General features: G+C 33.9%; 2 protein-coding genes across 3 annotated transcripts; one reads left to right on the forward strand and one right to left on the reverse strand.

Moving 5' to 3' along the window:
• Positions 1-11777: 11777 nt before the first annotated feature.
• Positions 11778-14562, forward strand: LOC118046945 (glycosyltransferase BC10-like). Its single transcript, XM_035056052.2, has 2 exons — positions 11778-13031; positions 14034-14562. Exon 1 carries the CDS (start codon positions 11822-11824, stop codon positions 13022-13024), a length of 1203 nt encoding a protein of 400 aa, XP_034911943.1. The 5' UTR covers positions 11778-11821; the 3' UTR covers positions 13025-13031; positions 14034-14562.
• A 2568-nt stretch (positions 14563-17130) lies between these two features.
• On the reverse strand, positions 17131-22868 carry LOC118046946 (outer envelope protein 39, chloroplastic). 2 transcript variants are annotated; one of them, XM_035056053.2, is made up of 11 exons: positions 22665-22868; positions 22483-22549; positions 22335-22370; positions 21864-22008; positions 21467-21625; positions 21280-21350; positions 21116-21194; positions 20816-20931; positions 20234-20381; positions 18330-18399; positions 17131-17581 (listed from the first exon to the last, which is right to left on the reverse strand). In XM_035056053.2, the coding sequence occupies exons 1-11, from the start codon at positions 22696-22698 to the stop codon at positions 17427-17429; spliced, it is 1080 nt and encodes a 359-aa protein (XP_034911944.1). In that variant the 5' UTR covers positions 22699-22868; the 3' UTR covers positions 17131-17426. The 2 variants fall into 2 exon arrangements, with proteins under 2 accessions (XP_034911944.1, XP_034911945.1); XM_035056054.2 differs by having other exon boundaries at positions 17131-17600.
• Between the last annotated feature and the right edge of the window lie 303 nt (positions 22869-23171).

Consider the following 23171-nt stretch of genomic DNA (forward strand, 5'->3'; position numbering starts at 1 on the left):
ATAGAAATTTTTCACAGCTCATCTTTTCCAAGACAATAGTTCAGGGCAGCAATGCAAGTGGTTGTGCTTTTCCAAGAACATAATGAGAGGCGGCAAGACATATGGCTATGCTTAAAAATCTTCCATGTAAGATTTACGGAATTGTGTATAGAAGAAAATATCGAACTATTTGGTATAATTCATGGGATTGTGTATAGAAAAATATAGAAAAAATTTGCATAGTAGGAGAAAATTTGTATAAAACATACAAAATAAAATAAAATAAATACACAAAAGGGCCCGGATTATTCCAGTGTTGGCTAGAGCTACACTCGAGGGCACACCCAACTGGCTTAGGCCCTTGGCCAGCTAAATCAAGCCTTCTGGCTTTTTTTTTTTTTTTTTTTTATCAGCACATCAAAAATTTATCTAAATTAACATATTTTTATGCTTTAATCTCCCAAAATTAAAATTAAGAATAAAGAAACTAAATTTAGCCGAAAATGACTTTTCAAAACATATAAGTTGTGGATATTTATTTTCCAAAACTCATAAATTAAACTAAAAATGTATTAAATAATATTTTCTATTTTTATATGGAGCATTGAATATAGTCTAAATCCTGAATCAAATGAAATGAACTATCTCTAGTTCTCCATTATTGGTATAATTAAGTAATTTAACTTTACTATTCAACATATGTTCTCAACTACATAATTAAATGTGTGTTTGGTATTATGATAGTTTTTATAGTTATAGTTTGAAAAAGTAGATTTAAAAAAAAATATATAAATTGTAGCTTTTTCTTAACCAAAATTTTTGAAAAAGATTTTTTAGTGGAGCCGATGCAAAACTATGATGTGTGTTGATTAATTAAGGTCCTGTTTGGCATTGCGACCTAACTATACTTTTGAAAACTTTTGATTATTTTTAGATTGAAAATTTTTTTTGTGTAACTTTTGAATCGTTTTAATGTGTTGATATAAAAAATAAAATGAAAAAAAATAAAAAATATATTTGATACATTTTCAAGTTAAAAACACTTTAAAAAACAACATCTACCACACTCTCAATTGAGCCCTAAATACTTTCAAATATGTGGTTAGAGCAAAATGCAAACTGCACCACACCTAACACCGATATAAAAACACATCACTACTTAGAAGATGGAAAAGCTACAAATATGTCTTCCATCTATTATATACTTTTCAAATTGATCTTTATCTTCTTTGTAGTACTTCTATTACCTTCGATCCATCAATTTATGTTAATTTTTTTTTCCATTGTTCTATATCATTTTACCATGAAATTCATATTTATCAACCTGCTAATTTAGCTATCCTAATTCGTTTATAAGGCTAACTTAAAGACTTGACATTGGTGAGTTAAAAAAGAGAAATTAAAAGTACATGGATACGTTTTGAGTGATGGATTAACATTTTTTGTTTTTCTCGAGTCCTCCTTTCTGAACAAATGAATAACGTTTAGGGTGATAACACATCATCTCTAGGCTCAGCCAAGTGATGAGCCCACATATGTATAGGTTTAGCGAATTTCTAGATTCACTGTCTTAGGGCTCAGCTAAGCATTGGACTCGGACCTGCCATCCCTAGACTTATCCAAGCACTAAGCCCAAACATGCATGGGTGTGGCGAACCGCCAGACCCACCATCCATGGGTAAGCCAAGCACTAAGCCTAGATATGTATAGGTTTGACGGATTTAGCCAAGCAATGAGCCTAGACATGTATGAGTCCGGTGAACCATTAGACCCCCCATCTCTAGGCTCAGCCAAGCGTTGAACCCAGACATAAGTGGGTCTAGTGAATCACCACACCCACCATCTCTAGTCTTCACCAAGCTCTAAGCTAGATATGTGTGGGTTTAGCAAATCGTCGAACCCACCATCTTTGGGCTTTGTCAAACGTCGAGCCCAGACATGAGTGAGTTTAGCAAACTATCACAACCACCATCTCCAAGCTTTTCCAGGCATTGAGCCTAGATTGTGGGTCTGGTGAACCATCATATCCACCATCTTTGGGCTCGACCAAGCATGGAGCCTAGGTATATGTGAGTTTAACGAACTGTCAAACCTACAATCAAAGATATTTGACTAATATATGAACCTTTTTCCTTTCCATGAAAGAGGGGACCTCAACAGCTATATAAAAAAAAAAAAAACAATGTAACCTCAATAAGGCAGGTTTAATTTTTCTATGCTACAAATGATATATATATATATAAGGGTTTTCTTAAAAAAACTATTTTTTCTCTAATATGATTTTGACTTAATCATTAAAGAGTCCTCAAACTCTAATGAGGGGATCTTTTGCAAGTTTTAAGCATAATTCATCAGCATACACTAGATTATCAGAACTAGGAGATTAATAATCTTATCCTAGAAATTGGCTTAACCTTAAAGCCTATATGATAAAATTAGACTTCATTAGTGGCGTTGTTTGTATGGTAATAAAAAAAAAATCCATCGATAATTGCTATAGGATATAAACTGTTATCATTCCTAATTATCATTAGATTTAAAGCCTTAAAGTTTTGGAAGATTTTCAACAGATACCGACAGGATGTTGGTTCAAATTGTGTAACTTCAAGAATTATTGCAAACCGGTGGTTTCATTGCCATTATCATCTATAATTACTATCGAAGTTAGAACTTCAAGATTTCAGAAAGCCTTCAATGGCTACCAACAAAGTGTTGGTTCAATCCATGCAACTTTAGGAATTATTGCTAACCAAGGACTCCTACCAAGTTTGAAGACCTGGTAGGGTAGATGATCCCTAAGTAGAGAGGTTACCTTTTATTTTGTCAGTCATATTTTTATAATAACTAAAAGAATTATGTTTATCTGGAAAGAGTCTTTTTTATGACTACCCAGAAAATCTTCATTAGAGAAACACAATTTCCTCTCATTTTTAGGTCCTAAAGTGGGATAGGAATGTATTATGGTCAATGACTAGAAATGTAAGTTTGTTTTATATGAATTTATTATTTAAATAATAAACATTTTTAACTTTTCAAGTCTCAAATCTTTCAAAAATATGATAAATTTATCCTTCTTGGTGCGTTAATACATTTACTTTGGAAGTAATGAATGTATCTCTAATGCTTCAATACATTTTACCTTAGAAGGGATTAACGTGTTCTTTCTAGTGCGATTGCACTTTTCTTCAAGGATAAGATAAGCAATGTATTAGCAATGAGGATAGATACAATCTTTTTAGGTTGCAAGCCTCTCAAATCTTCTAAATACCGGATGAATTTGCTCTCTCTAAAGCAATAACACGTTTATTTTGGAAGTAATGAACATCTTCTTAGTGCTACGATATATTTTACCTTGAAAGAGATTGACATGTTCTCTCTAGAGCGATCATACATTTTTTCAAGGATGGGATAAACACTACATCTACAACAAGCAGATGCCTGCAAACGATATCCTTTCTTGGTTCCCAGAAGGCATAATCATCCTATAATCTCCTAAGGTTAGATGATTCATTGCCCATTACTAGAAATTATCTCCTAAGTATGGGCATTGGATCTGAAAATGATTTTTTAAGTATAGGCATTGGACCTTAAAATAATTTCTAAGTATGGGCATTGGACCAGGAAATGATCCTTTAAGAATAGGCATTAGACCAAAAAATGATCTTTTAAATATGGGAATTGGACCCATAAATGATCTTCTAAGTATGAGTGTTGGACCCGAAAATAATCTAGTAAGTATAGGTGTTGGACCTAGAAATGATCTCCTAAGTATGGGCTTTGGACCATAAATGATCTCTATTTGAGGACTTTAAGCTCATGGAAAGAAATATAGAGATAAAAGAGTTATATTTAAAAAATAATATACATGAAAGAGGAATATATATATATATATATATATATATATATATAATATAGAGAGAGAGAGAGAGAGATCTAAAAATCCAGCTTCTCACTTAGATATTATCCTCGTTGGGCTACAACGGCCCTAACTAGGAATACATCTGCAATATTAGGAATATGACTGGATGGAAGGTTGCGCTAAAATCCATCTACATTCCCATTGCCAAAAAAATCTTATATCTCGTTGTCCTAGTCAAAGCTGTTAAACCCCTGAAAAATTCTTGAAACTCCTCAAAAGAGTTTTTTAGATCCTTCAACTTCATCTGAGAATGCTAGTTTTCTTTCCTGGCAGTAGTAAACTCAATTCGTATAGCAGTAATCTTACCCCACAAACTTAGTTGGAAGGCCCTAACTTCAAGGAGCTCTTACTTCAAGGGAACCACCTGGTTATAGGAGGCCTCAAGTGCTTTTTCCTTGGAACTCAACTCAAAGGCAAGACCTTGTGTTTGGTCCTTTAGCGTGGTATAGGCCACCTCAATGATCCATAACTTAGCCTTCATGAAGACTTTTTCCCCTTACAGTCATTTAAAAGCAGATTGATTTTCCTATTCGTAACCGTGACTGCCTTTATATAACCCCTTTCAGTCCTCCCAACATCTTTAAGAGTGGGCGCACATTATAAAAGTCTACCAAAGGTAAATGTTAAAAGAGTTAATCATCAAACTAAAGCAAAACACAAATAGGGGTTTATTTTTCCTTACATTAAAAACCATTTGGCTAGTTAAAGTCAAAAGGCAATGGAAGCTTTCATTAGACATTGCGGAGATATATGATTGAATTTTGAGGAACCTCTCTAGTGTTCTCACCACTTTAAGGCCAACTTCTTCAAGGCCTAATTTCTTATCAATCATAGCCTTCATGAATTGCCTCTTCTCATTCATCAAGGTTGGAAAATTGAATGGATTACAACCTAAAGCCAAGTTAGAGAAAACATCCTGAACTTTTTAGCATCAACTTCAATGGATGTCTCAGTTGTTGTTTTCTCAACTGGTAATGCAAGAAGTTAAGACAAAAGGAACACCATCGTAGAAGCCTCTATTGGTGGGACTAAAGGATAGGTTTCCATCAAGGCAAATATTTTTTTGCTTCTTAAAGTGGATGGTTGCATGACACAACCAAAAGATTGATATCTTCTCCCAAGTGTAGGAGTGTCGAAGTAATAAATAACCCAACAAGACCAGGGTTGAACCGCAGGGAGGTTAACTATATACATTATAAATAACAACAACAACAACAATAATAACTAAAAAGGACTTTTAGATGTAAGATTAATGTGAGGATTAAACAATGATAAAATAATTGTCAAGATTAGAGGATCCACTAATAGTATTAGAAATAAGTATAGTATAAACTCTTTTTATTAATCAACTAGAAACCACACACAAAGAAGGTTCCAATCGAATGATTTATCCTTAATAGTTCATTATAAATTTTTAACATAATCATATTAATTATCTTATTTTAGTAATACCATACTTTTAAATCTTGTTAGGGATTTATGATGCTAATTTATATTAACAACCAATCAAGTTTCTTTCATATCACAGGTGTAGGTTATACCATACGGTTGGCTATAAAAGTGTCAAACATTTGTTGTATCAAGTTTTATACAACACAAATCTAAATTAACCATTTAACAAGCAAGGTATTAAGAATTAGTAAGATAAAAAGATAAGACTTGTTAATAACAAACTTTCTTGGATATAAACATTGAAATCCATGTTGAGTTTATATTATACCTATTATAACACCATTAGTGAAACTTTTTTACCTTGACATAATAAACTTAGCTAAATATAATGAAGAAGATAAACATAAATAAACAACATAAGAACATAAGTATAGTAAAGGAAATGAAAAACATAAACAAAAGATTAAGGAAAATATAACATGAAATAAAACTTAAACATTACAAAAATATAAAGAAAGAAATAAAAAGCATGATCTTGATCTGAACAATCAAGATGCCTAAATGCATGGCAAATGCCTCCTTTTATAGGCTAAAATTTGAAACTATTGATTTGATGACTAATTGTTGAGTGGGTGGCCATATCTTGACTTGGTGACAATCATTACCTTCTTATCTAAACAAAACATCATTGATAACGTCTGAATTTGAACCACCTATACTCATGAAAGTTCTAGGAAATTGTCTCAGTTTTCTAGAAAAAACAATTATGGTCATTTGGACTTTTAGAACTCAAGATATGGGTTGAACACTGAACAATGTTTGGGCTGCAGGACAGATTCGGACTTCTCTGTTGTTGCTATAATTTGGACTTGAAAACAACATTTTTAAATATTGGACTCCACATCAAAGTTTTAGGCCTATGTATTATTTTTCCATCCATATAAATTAGACCTAAATCTGAGATCTACAGCTCCAAATATGACCCAATTACCGAACAATGTTCTAATTTAGACTGAACCAACATCTCTTTTCTAAGTTTAGCCCTCTCTTTGTCCTTTTAATTTCAGTACTTAAACTCATCAATCAATCCTTTCATTTATATGATAGACCTGCATTTAAGATGAACATTTACCATAAATTAAAGGTATCTTTATTATTAGATATGTTATTATAAAACATGTTTTAGTTAAGGAGTTATTGATACTTCAAGTGCAAAGTGATGATATAGAACCTTGATAAAAATGCATTTTTAAGTACTAATCATTGCACCCATAATCACTATAAGAGGAGTCAAGTTTACTTCTTTCTTAGATAAAAGAAGATCACGACCCCTAGCTTCAGAAGGGTTATATCCCCTATTATTGTCTCCATAAAGGTAGGGCCCTCTCGAAAGCAATGAGTTCCCAACAAGGATGGAGAAGCCTCCCATCTCGTCTTTACCTTTGCCTTCACTAATGACATAAGAAAAGACCTGTCAAACAAGCTTTTTATAGAAGGATTCCATGATGCATTTCCTTCTCCTTCAGCTATCAACCATATAAGGGCAAAAAAAGGTTATATTTTGAAATAAGGTGAAAATAAAGGAAAATGGAAGAATGACTGTGTAGCTTATAAAATGGCCTAGTAATATCCCTTAACCATTTTATCGACTTCATAGTCTGGGTGGGTCAAATCCAACATGGCATAATTCTTCTCCTTATTTGAGCTTAGACAATGCTTGTTGTTTACTTCACGGAAAGACCCTTCAGTGGTGGGAATAACCCTAAATTGACTGCAATCCATCTTAGCGATTCACCGTCCCAATATATCTTATGACAAGCCATCTCCCCCTCTATTTCTTGATTAGACATTGGCTTTTTAGTCAATATATTCTATATAGCACCATTACTCTTGTTAGCAAAGGTGAAGAACTACTGCATGTCGTTTCCATCATCAATTTCGGCGACCAGTTGGTAAAAACTTCTGAAACAATTTACTGAGGGCTCAAGCCCAACCATTTTACAGGATTTTTTGAAGGAGGACATGATTGTCTATCTATTAGGATATAGTTGGCCTAGAGTATGTTGGTAGTAACTAAACAAATCCCTAACAAATTCTTGGAAAGGGAAGGAGTATCTCATCGCATCACATACATGCATATGGGGGTGATAATTTCAAAATAACCCCGGGAGGTTCTTAAGGTTAGTTGTTTGATGCACTCATTAGAGTGAGGCATTTGGGCCATACATTCACCAAGTTGGTAACGAGTCATGAATTCTATGTCCGCAACATATACGTTGCTTGGGATATCATCTTTAGAAGTCTAAGGCAACCTCTTTTTGTTCTGAAAGTCTCTAGAAGGGGTAAAAGATGGACTTCTATGAGAGGATCCTCTCTTCTCCTTCCCACCAGATAAGGTCGCCAATATGGAACTTGCTCTCACCCTAAGTCTCAATCTAAGGGACTCATGTCCCTAATCATTTCTTTCAGGTTCTGGTTGAAACTTGAACTCCTTATTAGGGGATGGAGCGCTTCTCTTTTAGAAACAAATCTTATGTTCCTAGGGTCTATTTCTGTTATGAGTGAAAGAAAGATAAGGAAAATGTTTTTATGAAAAAAATGTCTGAAATTGTTTTTCCCCTTTTGGGTCAAGAATAAAGGTGGCAAAAATAATTTAGGGTCTTGTTATGGGATTAGATTTTCAAAAAACACAGAATAAAAGTAAAAGAAAAGCCACAAGTAAGAACAACTAGGGTTATAAAGAAAAAAAATCTTTTTACTCCCATCATCGGATGAATGACTTTTCATATCATCATATATCTCCAGAAGTTCACATAACTATTGTATTCAATGCAAGCCATTGTTTTGTTTCCCAAAAAACACCTTCTCCTGGTAAAGATAAGCCACATAGTCTTGAAGATCCCAATAGTTTTATATAGAACATGTAAAATCTTTTGGAGAAGGTAAAACGACTCTTATTTGTTATTAGCATGATATTTTCAAAATATCTGCATATAATACATAGAGATTTAGGGGGTTGTTAATGGATTAACATTTTTTATTTTTCCTAAGCCCTTCATTCTGAAAAAATAAACAAAGTTTAGGGTAATATTCTTTTTACACCCACCATCAGATGAACGACTTTTCATATCATCATATATCTTTAGAAGTTCATGTAATTAATGTATTTAATGCAAGCCAGTGTTTTGTTTCCCAAGAGACACCTTTTCCAGGTAAAGATAAGCCACATAGTCTTGAAGATCCTAATAGTCTTGTATAGGACACACAAAATCTTCTGAAGAAGGTAAAACAACTATTATTTGTTGTTAGCATGATATTTTTAAAATATCTACATATATTACACAAAGATTTAGGAGGTTATAAATGGATTAACATTTTTTATTTTTCCCAAGTCTATTCTGAAAAAATGAACAAAGTTTAGGGTAATAACTCATCATATATAGGCTTAGCCAAGTATTGAGCCCAAATATATGCGAGTCTGGTGAACCACCAAAACCCTATCTTCATGCTTAGCCAAGTGTTGAGCCTAGGCTTATGTGAGTCTAGTGAACCACCAAACCTACCATCTCCAAGTTTAGCCAAGCACTTAGCCCAAACTTATATGAGTATAGTGAACCTCCAAACCCATAACCAAAGATATTTCACTTTGATGAGTTAGAGGTATTTTATCCTAACAAGACAGACATATTTGATTGATATATGAATCTTTTCCCCTTCCATGAAGAAAGAGACCTAAACAACTATAAAAGGAACCGTTGTAACCTTTATAAGACAAGTTTGATTTTTTTCTACTACGAATGACATATATCTATTTCCAGGGGCTTTCTTCTAAAAAAAAGACTATTTTTACTCTTAAATGATATTGACTTAATCGATAGAGAGTTTCCAAACTCCAAGAAGGGGATCTTTTGCAGGTATTGAGCATAATCCATCATCCATTTCACCAAGAAAAGATAGACCAAATTGCTAGAATCAAGAGATTGATAATCTTATCTTATGCCTCGGCCTAGTCGTCAAGCCCATGTAATAAAATCAGACTTCTTCACATATAATTTAATTGGATTTATTGATGTTCAATTGATAAAGGGAAGAAATTTGAGTTTTTAGATTAATTATATTGTTTTAAGGGTTGACAACGGGGTTATAGAAGCTAATATATATATATATATATATATATAGCCCAGGTATTTGAGCCTAAAAATACCTGGGCTTTGATTTTCCAATCATCAATGTTGCAGAAAATCTTTACATGGGACAACACGTTATTTTCCTAAACAAATGAGAAAACAACATGTATTTAGCTACTTTTTTTTTTAAGGTCAAGCGAATAGGCCTAGCTTTCCAAGCTTAGATATGCATGATCTTAATGCTCTTGATTCTTTACCTTTTTATGTTTCTTGTTTTATTTTCTTTATTTTATTTTATTTTATTTCATTTTAAAACAAATTTATTTTTAAATATAATAATTACAATGATGTTTTAATTTTTATGGAGGCTTTAATATATATATATATATATATATATATATATATATATATATATATATATATATATTAAAGGAACTATGTTTATCTGGAAAGAGTATAGGATGATTTTGCCTTCTAGGAACCGAGAAGGGATATCATTTGCAGGCATTTGCTTGTTATATATGCAGTGTTTATTCCATCCTTAAAAAAAAAGTATGATCGCACTAGGAAGAACATGTTAATCCCTTTCCAAGATAAAATATATCGTAACACTAAGAAAATGTTCATTACTTTCAAAATAAATGTGTTATTGCTCTAGAGAGAGCAAATTCATCTGGTATTTAGAAGATTTGAGAGGCATGCACCCTAAAAAGACTGTATCCATCCTCATTGCTAATACATTGTTTATCTTATCCTTCAAGAAAAGTGCAATCGCACTAGAAAGAACACGTTAATCCCTTCTAAGATAAAATGTGTTGTAGCACTGAGAGACATTCATTACTTTCAAAGTAAATGTATTAACGCACTAAGAAAGGTAAATTTATCCTATTTTTGGAAGATTTGAGACCTAGAAAGTATTTATTATTTTAAACAATAAATTCATATAAAACAAACTTATATTTTTAATCATTGATCATAATACATTTCTATCCCATTTTGGGACCTAAAAATGAAAAGAAATTGTGTTTCTCTGATGAAAATTTTCTAGGTAATTATAAAAAAGACTCTTTCCAAATAAACATGCTTCCTTTAGTTATTGTAAATTTAAAACAAAATTATTGTTAAATAAAATAATTACAATGATATTTTAATTTTTAAATAAGATTAGAGATTTTGATGGAATTATTAGCAATTATCTAATATGTAAAAAAAATTTCAAAAAAATATAGCTTATAAATATTTAATGAGAATAAAATATCTATTTTATTATTTTATAGTTATATATTTTTTTATATAAATTAATAATTTGGAGAGATTATAATTTGAGTCACATCAATTTGTTTTCGAAATTTGTGTAATTCCTTCAACATCATTGACAAATTTCATAAAAATAATTTAACTTTCATAATGATGAGGATCTTCCTATAAGTAAAATAAGTTATACACATACATCATATTTTTATTTTACAATAAAAAACTCAATTAAAATAACACTATCAGCAAATGATGACGATAGCATGTCCCTAAGCTTTTGATCAAGTCAAATGTTTGTAATACTTTATTAGCTAAAGTTACCACTCTTTTATTAAAAACAATAATAAAAAGCGCAACGAATTTTAAGGTGTTGTTTGGAATGGTTTTAACAGTGTTTTTATAAAAAATTAATTTAATTTATTTAAAATTAATTTTTTATATTTTTTTATTATTTTAATGTTTTAATATTAAAAATAATTTTTAAAAAATAAAAAAATATATTATTTTAATTCATTTCTAAATAAAAATTATTTTAAAAAATAATCACTAATATATTTTCAAATTCCTCCTAAAAATTAGCGTGACTTGACAATCTAGTCCAAGCCACAAATTTTGGTTATGAGAATTCAAACAACTTGTAGTAATCTTATTACATAATCTCTTGGGTTGTCGTGTTAATTTACAGGTAATAAATTAACGTATAATTTATTATTTTTATATAAAATAATATTATTTTAATATTTTTTAAAAATAAAATTTACATTAAATTTAATTGTATCAATATGGTCGCTAATTAACCGGACTAAGTTAATTAATTAATATTAAAACTAGTTTAATTTAAAAGCTAATCAGTCAAGTTCCAGGTTTTTTTCGAGTTGATTTATTGAACCGGGCTTATAAGTATAAACCAAAAAAAATGGAGAGGGGCCAAATTGAAACATTCCCAATAGATGGGAGTCATTTGCAGTTTTCCATAGATAATAGATGCACATTCAAAAATCAAAAGAGCACCATTTACAATTACACTAACACCCCCAATCAAATGACAAAAATCCCATCCAATCCCATCTTTGACATTGATAATGACATAGCCTCTGCCTCCCTCCCCAACAAAGGCCACCCCACGTTCTTCGTTCCTTCCTTCAACTCCATGCCAAACCAGCAAGAACACCCCAAATCTCAAAGAAACATCATCTCTCTCATGGCAGAAACATCATCAACAAATTCTATCAAAATTGGTACTAAAATGTTCTCAACCCAATTTGTACTTATTTTCTCTCTCTTTCTATCCCTTCCTATCCTTTTCCTTTTAGCCCCGAGAATCTTCCCTTCTCATAACCCCTCCATCCCTATCTCCCCTTCTGATGAACTTGAGGACTTTGTTCTTTTCCGCAAAGCCACCGCCTCCGCATCCGCCTCCGCCGCCCACTACCCCTCAGCCCATTCCCATCTCACCTCCAAATCTAAAAAACTCAAAATCGCCTTCCTTTTCTTGACCAACACAGATCTCTTCTTCGCCCCTTTATGGGAACAATTCTTCAAATCCGCTGACAAAAACCTCTTCAACATTTACGTCCACGCCGATCCCCACTCCAATGTTACAAAACCCACAGGGATTTTCTTCTCCCAATTCATTCCTGATGCTAAGCGCACTTATCGCGCCTCCCCCACCCTGATCTCAGCCACCCGACGCCTCCTCGCCAACGCCATCCTTGACGACCCCGCCAATACCTTCTTCGCCGTCCTCTCCCAGTACTGCATCCCTCTCCATTCCTTCAAGTACGTCTACAATTCGTTAATCAGTTCCAAGTCTTTCGATTTGTCTTCCCCCGAGTCAGACCCCGAATCGACTCAGTACAATATGAAAATCCAGTACAAGAGTTTCATCGAGATTATATCGAAGGATCGGCGGTTATGGAAAAGATACGTGTCTAGAGGGAAGTATGCGATGATGCCAGAGGTGCCCTTTGAGAAATTCCGTGCTGGGTCTCAGTTTTTTGTTCTCACGCGCAGACACGCGCTCATGGTGATTGAAGATCGGATGCTGTGGAATAAGTTCAAGCTGCCCTGTTATCGAGAAGATGAATGTTTCCCAGAAGAACATTATTTTCCAACGTTGCTGTCAATGCAGGATCCAGATGGTTGTACTAAGTATACGTTGACAAAGGTTAATTGGACTGGAACTAGGAATGGACATCCTTATACTTATAAGGCTGCTGAGATTTCTCCGGTTCTGATTCAAGAGCTTAGGCAATCAAATTATTCGAGTTCGTATTTGTTTGCCAGGAAATTTGAGCCCATTTGTTTAAACCCTTTGATGAAAATTGCTGATAAAGTCATTTTCCGGGACTAATGATGTGGTAAGTTTCTGGTTTCAGCTTCTTTATTTTTTGTTTGAGTTAGTCAGCTGAGTTGACGCGGTGAGTTTGAATTTGATGTTAGGATAGGTAGTGGGGTGGTTTGGCTTGATCAAACCTAGAAAAGTTGCTTATTAGTCGTTGGTGTTTGGCTAGAAGTCAGCCAAGTGGAACCCTTTTCTTTGATACATTTACGAAGATTGGTTTAGAATTCTAGAGGGTTAGATTTTTCTCTGGAATAAATCTTTGCCTCCCAACTTGGTCATCATGTCATTATCATGCACAATTCAACCCTCATTTACTTAATTTCACCCCTATCAAGAATTGTTATTTTGTATGATCCTGGGATAAAATTTGTTCAAGATGGAAGTTTGGAAGTTTTCGGCATTGAAAGTGTTTATTTGAAGTGCTTTTCGTCTGAAAAAACACCAAATTGACGTTGTTTGAGATAATTTTTTATGGTTTTGACATGAGTTCTAAGCTGGGTGGGCCTAAACCTTAATTCTTTACCATTGTTTTCTTTGGCTTAGTACTTCATTGATTATTGCTGATGTAATTGAGGGCAAGATAGTGGGATATTCCTTGGTGTGATGAATTAAGCAGCAAGTCATGTGATTTGTGACAAAATAGCATATCCCTGCTTTGAGGGAATATTTTTTAGCTAAGTTTAGGTTTCTTTGTCTTGAAGTCTTTAGTTGTGGCAAATATCAATCATTTTAGCCAAATTATACAAGCTCTGTTATTAACTAATGTTTTTCAGTGCTAATGATCGTATCGACCAAATTGTATTCGACTGTGCCTTGAACTTATGCCTGTAGTGCTTTTGAGTCATATATGCAGCTTAGCTAGAAGTTTGCTTGCTTTGTTTTGTAACTTTTGAACCTTTTTAAGTTGCCAAACTCGTTCTGCTTCGTTTGTTATTATTTGGTGTCTGATTGTTTTCATATGTGTGTGTGTGTATTCATGAGTCGCCACTGAAGCTGACTCATTCATGCCATTTTACAGGTGAATAAAAGAGTTTCGAAGATATGAAGAAGTGTAAGGTATTGTTGGAGCAACTTATGCTGTGGAGAATGGTTTTGAAGAGGCGTAAAGTGCTCTCAAATCCTTAAAATTTAACCCAAAAAAATGGCAGCTCGGAGAGGGCCATTGGAAACATAGAAAGGGATAAAAAGAGGTACTTCTAGTGGGAGGAAAGCAAACGAAACTACTTCTGCTAAATGTATCTACAAAACTCGAGAATTGGAGGAGTTTTTGTCATCTTGTTGTGTGTGTGTTCTGTACATAATTGAATGTACTTTAGGACAAAAGGAGGGAGGGAAGAAAAGGCTGTAAGGAATACCGCAAGGCAAAGCAATGTAAGGGGGGGACAGTGATGGGCTCAGATTAAAGAATCTAGCCAAAATCAAACCCCCTTCCTTCCCTCTTATTCAAATTTTGATGTTTTATTTATTCATTTCTGGGCAAATTCTTAGTTTATATAATAAATTGCGGATCCAATCTCGTCCTAATAGTATTCTGTTTTTCTCTTCCATTAATGTGGTGTCCGTATGTGATGAAGGATCTGGTTGCAATGGTATTATTTAAAAGATTAGTTGTTGGGGTTGTGTTTTAAAGTGTTTTTTGTGTTAAAAAAATAATTTTTTATTTTTTAAAAATTATTTATAAGATTAATACATTAAAACAATTGAAAACACATAAAAATATATGAAAAAAGGGTTTGTCGATATGCTGGGATAAAAAAGAAGAGAAAAACTTTTTCTGAACTATTTTATGTTTATAGTTTTTACCTTTCTTATCTTTATTTTTTCTGTCTTAAAATAATAATCACATGTTATATTTAAAATTGTTTTAGAAACAAATTTATTTATTTTTTTAACTAAATATGTGTATGTGTTTGATATATATATATATATCAGCCTCTAAATACACGTTTATTTTTCTGTATATCCTTATGCTAACTAAACATTAAAAAAAAAAGGGGGGGTTTTATTATTTATTGAAGCTTTTAATGAGCTGTTGCCGACAAATCGATATATGGTTGGTAGTAGATAGATGGGTGCTGGCTAACCACCGAAGCCTGTGATCGCCGCCGGGGCACAAGATTTCTCGATATTGTTTCATTTGGATACCACGCTGTCCTCCTCTAGCCATAAAAGCTGCTTTGATTATTTTGTCTTCTATTGAATTTTTAAAATAACCTTTTTTTTTTCTTAATTTATTAGTATTAAAACTTAAAAGTACTAACTCTGACACTCCACTGGCGTAACCCAGATCCTCTCATGTTCTTTTCTACATGAAAACTCTCTATCTAGCTTGAAAATAACCCCAGAGGATTTGGGCTGGCATCACGTTGGTTTTCACTGCAGTGGAAACGTAAACGTAGTCGGTGAATTTTTTTAATTTAAAAATGTATTAAAATTATTTTTTTTATTTTTTAAAAATTATTTTTAATATTAATATATTAAAATAATTTAAAAACATAAAAAAAATATAATTTAAAGTAAAAAAAATTAAAATAATTATAAAAGGTTATTAAATGTAAAAACAAACCGGGCTGTGTTTGCACTAGAATCTCAATAAAATTTGAATACTTTTATTTAAAATGATTGTTTTATATTTTTTAAGTGTTAATATTATAAATAATTTTTTAAAAAATAAAAAATATATTATTTTAAATAAAAAAAACACATTATTTTATCAAACTTTTAACAGCCCTTCAAAGGACAGTGGCAGCTAGAACAATATAATAATTTAAGCTTCAAGGAGTTATTTCGGTAATTAAGTCCCTTCTTCTTTTCTTTCAAAAAAAGAGCAGCCTTAGGATCTTCAATATCTTAGGCATTTGTTTACAAGGTGTGGTGTGTTGCGGGCTGTATTTTATATATTTTAAAAATATTTAATTAATCAATAGCTTTTATGTCCATTAAAAATTACGGTCAAATCCTGATTTATTACATAGATTCTACCGAAAATTCTTTCAAAATCTTAATAAAAAAAAAAACTAGAATTTATATATATATTTTTTTAAACCTCCTGTTTCTGAAAACAACCACATAAACTAATACAACACTACCACATATGGGGTTGTGGTCTAGTTGTTAAAAGAATTTGTTCCCTTTCTCTATATCAGGGTTCAAATGCCACTTGTATAAACCTGTCATCCTTGCGGTGCTTTACATGTTTACTGGGCTTGCAGGATGTTCAGTGAGCCCGAGAATTAGTTGTGGTGCACGCAAGCTGGTCCGGACATCCCGAATTATAAAAAAAAAAAAAAAAAATACAACACTACCACTATCAGGACACATAGGCTTATGGGTATGGTAGCATCTCCTTCTTCCTACAAACCAGTTCGAGAATAACTTTTGTTATAAAAAAAAAAAAAAAAAGTAAATGGTGGTTGATGGATATGGAAGTAAAGAAAGGCTGCCGTGCTCTGACTCCGTTCAAACGTCTGAACATTCACACTGCTTTGGTGGCCTTGATTTTGGCCCTAAAGCCACGGAGTTTGAATTGATTGTTCTGATGACTGAGAGAGGGACCTTTTTTTGACTTAGCAAATAAAATATTGGCGTTGTCTCTCTCTCTCTCTCTCTCTCTATGGCCTTGAGATGTTAAAAAACTGTAAGAAACAATTTCAACTATAATAATGCACCTTCGTTATTTCATGGAAACGGACCCTTTCCCTCTCCTGGGTCCTATCGCGGGCCACCCGGCTAGAGTTGTTCGCACTTGTGGCTGTCCTTTTCAACACAAAATGACATTTGCTGTGCGCTTGTTCACGAAACAAACATGGAAAATTCTATGGCGTGGATGCCCAGAAAATTTGGGGGAGAGTGACTGAGAGATCGACAATGGCATGCAGGTGGAATATCACTTGCTTGCTGTGGAATTGTTTTGTGTATGCATGATTTGCAGTCTCATGACTGGCTTTGAAAGGGAGAGTGGCTGAGAGGTCCATAATGGCATGCTGGTGGAATATTACTTGCTTGCTGTGGAATTGTTTTGTGTATGCATGATTTGCAGTCCCATGACTCATGTTAATGGCCTTTTCTATGTGAGAAGGAAATCAACTCCGTGGTTAAAAAGAATTCTATAGAGATACTTTCAATTTCTACTCTTCATTCTTTCTTTTGGTCTGTTCTGACCAAACTTTAATTTCAGCAGGAAAAGAAACTTTAATTTCGCAGCTTGCAAGACTACAAGATTGCTTGGAAGTGTAGGTGGACAAAACTTCCTGGTATTCGCAACTGAGAAGAGGAAGCAGCTTCCTATTTGCAGCCGGGAAATGTCAATGTTCCTTCTCATTCCAAGTTCCACAGCTAACTTTTCTCAATAATCATCATCTAAACCTTCCGGAAAGCCATGAAAAGTCGACCATTGGGCTTATGGAATTTATCAGATGAGATTGCTGATGCCAAAGTAAACAGTTCTTTGTTGGAAATCATTGATGGCATGGTTAACCATAAAATGACCAATCGGAGACTTGAAACGAAGGCCATATCCAAGCCCAACTCCGGATCCCGGTTTGCCCTGCCTCATTGCTGGATTTCCTGAAACTCCAAAATTGAACTGTATCATGAGGCCAATAACAACAACATCAGCAAAAAAAAAAAAAAAAATGGGGTACTAACAAAGAAGAAATAGGAGGGGAAAAAAAAAGACTTCAGAGTTCCAAAGGCGAAAAGTGCAAAATTCACAATGGTTAAGAAAATAACATGAAGCAGTGGTAGTTGGCTAGTTGCCACACAGAGGGTTGTGGAACATGGTCGAGTGAAAACACTGAGCAATTGCAGACAATATCAAATGAGGGGTGCTCAAACAGATCCGTTGATGTAGGATCAACATAGACAAGATAACTTAATCAGGTTAGCAAAAGAAAGGGAAAGCAGTATACTGTATACAACTAATAATTAATAAAAACCAAGGCTTCATACTTGCTAGTGAAAGAAGGACTAAATCCTTGCCTTCATTCTCATCCAATTTACAAACCAGACTCCTGTTTAAATTCCTACATGCATATGTTTATGTCCTGGGAACTCTATAAAAAGTTGTTTTCTTGTTGCTCCTTGAACTGAGCCCCTTATGCAACTAAGAACAAAATGCAGGTTCTTTTGAATCTCTAAAACATTGTAACTACTTTTGCTTTTCTTTGCCATTTTTATATGGAGAAGCAGGATGTCACTAGTCCTCGGCAACATAAATACTATCGGACCTTGCAATAGAAAAGTTCAACTGAAAATGATAAGAAAAACTGTGAGTAGAGCACAATTCCTAAGCAAGTGAAAGAAGTCAATTTACCAGGTACAAGACAAGCAGATCTCAAATCGGTTCCAAAGTCCAAGAAAAAAGCACCGTCCAACATCTTATTCTGAGTACAGTAAGAAATGCATTGAAAGTAAGTTGACATGCATCAGTTCATCAAACTCAGTTATGGTAGAAAAAATATTCAGAAGGCAAAATGGCATAATGGAAGTGCAGCTCCAATAGAATTTTGCAGTAAATTTTAAGAATTACTAGTGCGATGAACCCACACCTTCTGACTACATGTCTAAGTTCCACCAATATAAAAGCTAGAGGTGCTAGGCTCGAAATATCTAATAAATCAGGAGAGGACATGAACAGATGATATGGAAATAAGGAAATGAGATATGGCATGCAATGATCCTTTCTGACCACCAATCTCATGGTAGAAAGAAAAGTAAAAGCTGGTTGATTATTTTAAGTCTAGAGGTGTCTTAGGATTGCATCACCTAGAGGCAACCCTTAAAAGAATATACATATTACCATAGCATTACCAGATCTCCAACAAGTTCTGTGCAAGTTGAGTGGTCATATAATTGGGGACCCTTATTGGACCCTTCAAGTCCGTGAGCCGAAGATTAACTTCATCTTTGACAGTGATACAAACCTAAAGGACTTATTACTTCTTACGTACTCACTTTACCACAGTTCCAAATACCTTGATTTTGCATATGAATCTCAGAAAACCCAGTTGACCATACTGTAAGCTTTCATGTAACAGAATAAACGACCATGGTAAAGATAGTGTTGCAAAATAGCAATGAGTACCAACAGCATCTAAAATGCATCTATACCAAATAGAAGGTGTGTTAGAGAATCTAATTTATCTAGAGATGACTCGGGCAATAACTCAATTGAAGATGACCATAACACCAATTTCCAAGATTCAAAACATAGAGATTTCTTATTTTTCTTTGAGGGTTAGTAAAATATTTCAATTCTACTTCTGCTGCGAATGCAATCCTCTAAGAAACTCTTATGATAAAGAGGAAAAAAGATCACAGACTCTAGAATCTTGTTTCTTCTCCACCAGCAAAGAGCATTTCTTGTCACTTGCAAGAAACGACCACCTATTTTCGTAGCCCAAGATTCAAAACTAGGAAATTGTGGTCTACACAGTCAAATCTAATTAACATGACCTTGCTCAGCAAAGTACAGATTATATAACCTCATCAACATGCTGCCAGCACTACAAAAAAATTTATCGTGCATTTCAAAACAAACCTTGAAAGAGAGAGGTGGGAAGGAGGGTTTTAGAGACAAAACCAAGTGGACAGGTGATGCAGCCATGGGAAATGACCATTTCTCACTATTCCTTAGTTCAACCTCAGCTAGGTTTTTTGTGTTTTAGCTACCCAACTACATATGGTATTAGGTGGCACCGCATATTTTCTCCTAAATTGTCAACTTTTCAATGTTTTCCTAAACAAACTACAATCACATGGCAAGACAAACTACTGTATTTATGAATTATGAAGAAATATTAGGGGAATCAGATAGAGTAATCAATTTCATTGCTTCTCCTCTTCTACATTCAACATCCAACACAACGAAACACACAACAGCTCCTTGCATAAAAATGAAACCTGGATATAAAATGATGTCTTTTTTTATTATTAAATTGTTGAACGTATTCTGATCAGTCCAGGTGCTGCTGCAACATAAGTATTTAGAGCCAAATGGGTCTCTTCCTTAAGATTTCTGTGAAGAATTAATGAACTGTAAATTGCAGCAGTATGAACCAGGTGCTGCTGCAACATAAGTATTTAGAGCCAAATGGGTCTCTTCCTTAAGATTTCTGTGAAGATTAATGAACTTTAAATTGCAGCAGTATGAACCGGAACGATGTGCATCATATAATGATCTGTTGTCCTCAAAGATATGATGACAGCATTACATACCAAAGGAAATGTCAATTCACTATTTGCAACCAGACATGATCTCCCAGATCCAACAGCACCCTCACCATATCCTCGTACACTACCAAGCCCTCCAATTGCAAATGCTTGGTAAGGAGCCATGTCCCCTACAATGGAACCACCTGCCAGGCTGTCAGAAGAAAAGAGTAAGAGTCATGCAAAGGAGAAAGAATGAGAAGCATGACTGTATATTTTCTTCCAACAACCAAGATGCTCAAGAGGATAGCAAGAATTGCAGCATGCTTCCAGTGAAACGAGCTGAATAACAAGCATAGCCAGTGCTCCATCTCGTTTCAAGCATTATTTTACTAAATTTCAGATTAAGATTCTGTATACACTCTATCAACCATGATATCATTTCCTTTTGTTATCTCCAGCAAATCACTAGTTCCTAGAACCATGACTTTTATGCTAGTGTGACCCTTGAAAAACTCTTGATATTTACATCTTGCTTCCCAGTTCCCATTGTTTTCAGGGTCTTCCCACTTTTTTGGACCACTATGTCGCCACTTGATCTAACAACCACAGAACACCTACTCAAGACAACATAGAAAACTTGCTCACCTTGCCAATAAAAATGATGGTCCAAGTTTGACTCCTTTTGTTGCAATAAACTTGAACTTGTTAAAGATTAGCCACTTTGATAGAATAGGAATCCCTTGTTCAATTTGCATTCTAAACTGGATATAAGAAAACTCATAGTTAGTGAAAAGCAGCACGACTGGCATGTAAGGTTTATGTATCAAGACTGAGATTGGAACTATTGTATGAGAGAACTGCAGCTCAACCTCAACCTCAACCTCAACCTCAACGAATATGAATATGTATACACAATTTATATACCAGCAAGAAAAGATGGTTTACCCGATAAAAACTGTGATCATTTGCTTTTGCATATTGAGACTCTTGCTTCAAAACTACCATGTTGTCATGGGGACTGCCACTGTATTACAAGCATTTTACTGACCAATTAGGAAGCTAAACGTTAGAAAACACTTGAAAATTGAAATAATAGAAGTGCAGGCAACCTGCGTGTCAATGGGAACCCATCAATGTCCCTGGTTATAGAGCGCCAACTATCATTCACTATTTGTACATGCTGCACAACTTAAAACATTTAAGTTTCTTAATAAATCAACCATAGATGACAGGAAAAAAACTATGCAGCTGAAAATAACAATACAAGTATAGGTGCTTATTAAGCATGGCCAGAACCTCAAATTTGATACTGGTGGTGCTGCTCCAATCAGAAGTTGCAGGCTCATTTCTATCCAAACCAGCAGATATTCGAGACAAATTTACACCTCCGCTCCCAGAACGAGAGAAATTGTCAATTGGTATACCGTGGACCCCAATTTCAGGTGAAAAGGAATGCTGGGCCAAATAATTCACAAATCAATAAAAATACATGTGAATTGGAGAAAGGAAAATATCAATCCTTTTCGTTTAAAATCCCAGTGGGGTGTTTTCTCTGAAAAACCTTTTTTTTTTTAGATTTTCTGTACCAAAAAAAAAAATGGAAGTAAAAGGTTCTTTAAAACCCAATTTCTAAATTTTCCATATGCAAAACACAGTAATAACCAAAGATTGATCATAGCTTATAGCAACTGACCTGAATAACAAAACATTTTTGAGAAAGCCACTCAGGTCTTGGCCTTCTAAAAGCTATTATGACATTTGAATCATAGAGCCCCTTATCCCATGATACATCAAGCTTCTCACTTCCACCAAATAAATTGGGGTGTTTGATGCAAAGACTGCAAAAAGCCAATTGAATTGATTGTCAAACAAGTACCCTAATTTACTATTACTTTTTTGCAAACAGGCACGAATTTTAATCTTGTTTTGCTTTTCTCTGGTTTGCAAACATGGCTAAAGAACAAAGCCTCGCACTTCTTGAATTCAATCACATAAAAAGATTGTAAGACTTAAGAATCTTTCCTTTTATTTTCCTACCATTTTCTCAGACAAAGAAAATTCCCACAAGAAGAAGAAAAAAGTAAGAGGATACGCCATAAAAATAAAAGCTCGGTACCCAATAAATGAAATGGCAAAGATTATAAAGAAAAAGGAAAAGACCCACCTCCCAATTATCAGAGAAAGAGGACTTCCAGTGCTCCTGCAGTTTTATATAAATAGAACCGGTGACTGTGGCTGAGCGAGAGGGAGATGTGGATGCTAGTAATTATTTATTTAATTAAATTAATAAATAAATAGACAAAATCAAGAACCTGAGAGAAGGAAGCCTCAAAGCAGCACATAGCTTGTGAGTGAAATCAACATTCGCATCAATCTTGGCTGTAACATGTCAACGTTTCAAGAAGAAATTAAGACAGGTTAACAACAGAAAATTCCTAAAAAGAAATAGAAAAAACATTGGCAAGAAATATATAAAACAAAAAATGATACTGACCTTTTCCAGCATGGACGCTCTCTTGAGCTCCCATGTGTATTATCTACTGAAGAAGCATCAAAACGTTAATGAATGATGATGATGGAGGTGTAGTAAGCAACGCAGCAAACAAAGGAGAAGAAAGGAATAATGCAAAGGAGAGACAAACGAGACAAAGATTTTTGCATGTATAGAATGTTTTAGTCTCAAGTTTGTTATCCCTGTGTTTTTGCTTGCTTGCTTCTTTTTAGGGGGGGTGGATAATACCCGAACCCAAAATAACCATCAAGCCCAACTTGGAACCGATTAGGTATGGGTTTTTATACCAAACCCAATCCAATCAAGTTTTAGGTATTTTTGGCTATCCATAATCTAAGCTTAAATGCTATAATTTACGATTATTTAATGCTTAATTAGTTTGATATATATATATATATATATATATATATATATATATATATATATATTTGGGGTTGGATTTAAGTTAAATTAGCTCTTACATCAAACTAAAATTTTACCAGAAAATTT

The sequence above is a fragment of the Populus alba genome, chromosome 1 (genome assembly GCF_005239225.2).
Source record: "Populus alba chromosome 1, ASM523922v2, whole genome shotgun sequence".
NCBI classification, from domain to species: Eukaryota; Viridiplantae; Streptophyta; class Magnoliopsida; order Malpighiales; family Salicaceae; genus Populus; species Populus alba.

Coding starts and splice junctions, on each gene's coding strand:
- LOC118046945 (XM_035056052.2), top strand. CDS start 11,822: ATGCCAAACCAGCAAGAACACCCCAAATCTCAAAGAAACATCATCTCT.
- LOC118046946 (XM_035056053.2), bottom strand. CDS start 22,698: ATGGGAGCTCAAGAGAGCGTCCATGCTGGAAAAG. Junction 20,382..20,815: donor CCATCATTTTTATTGGCAAG/GTGAGCAAGTTT, acceptor TTCTTCTGACAG/CCTGGCAGGTGGTTCCATTG. Junction 18,400..20,233: donor GTGAATTGACATTTCCTTTG/GTATGTAATGCT, acceptor TACTGTACTCAG/AATAAGATGTTGGACGGTGC.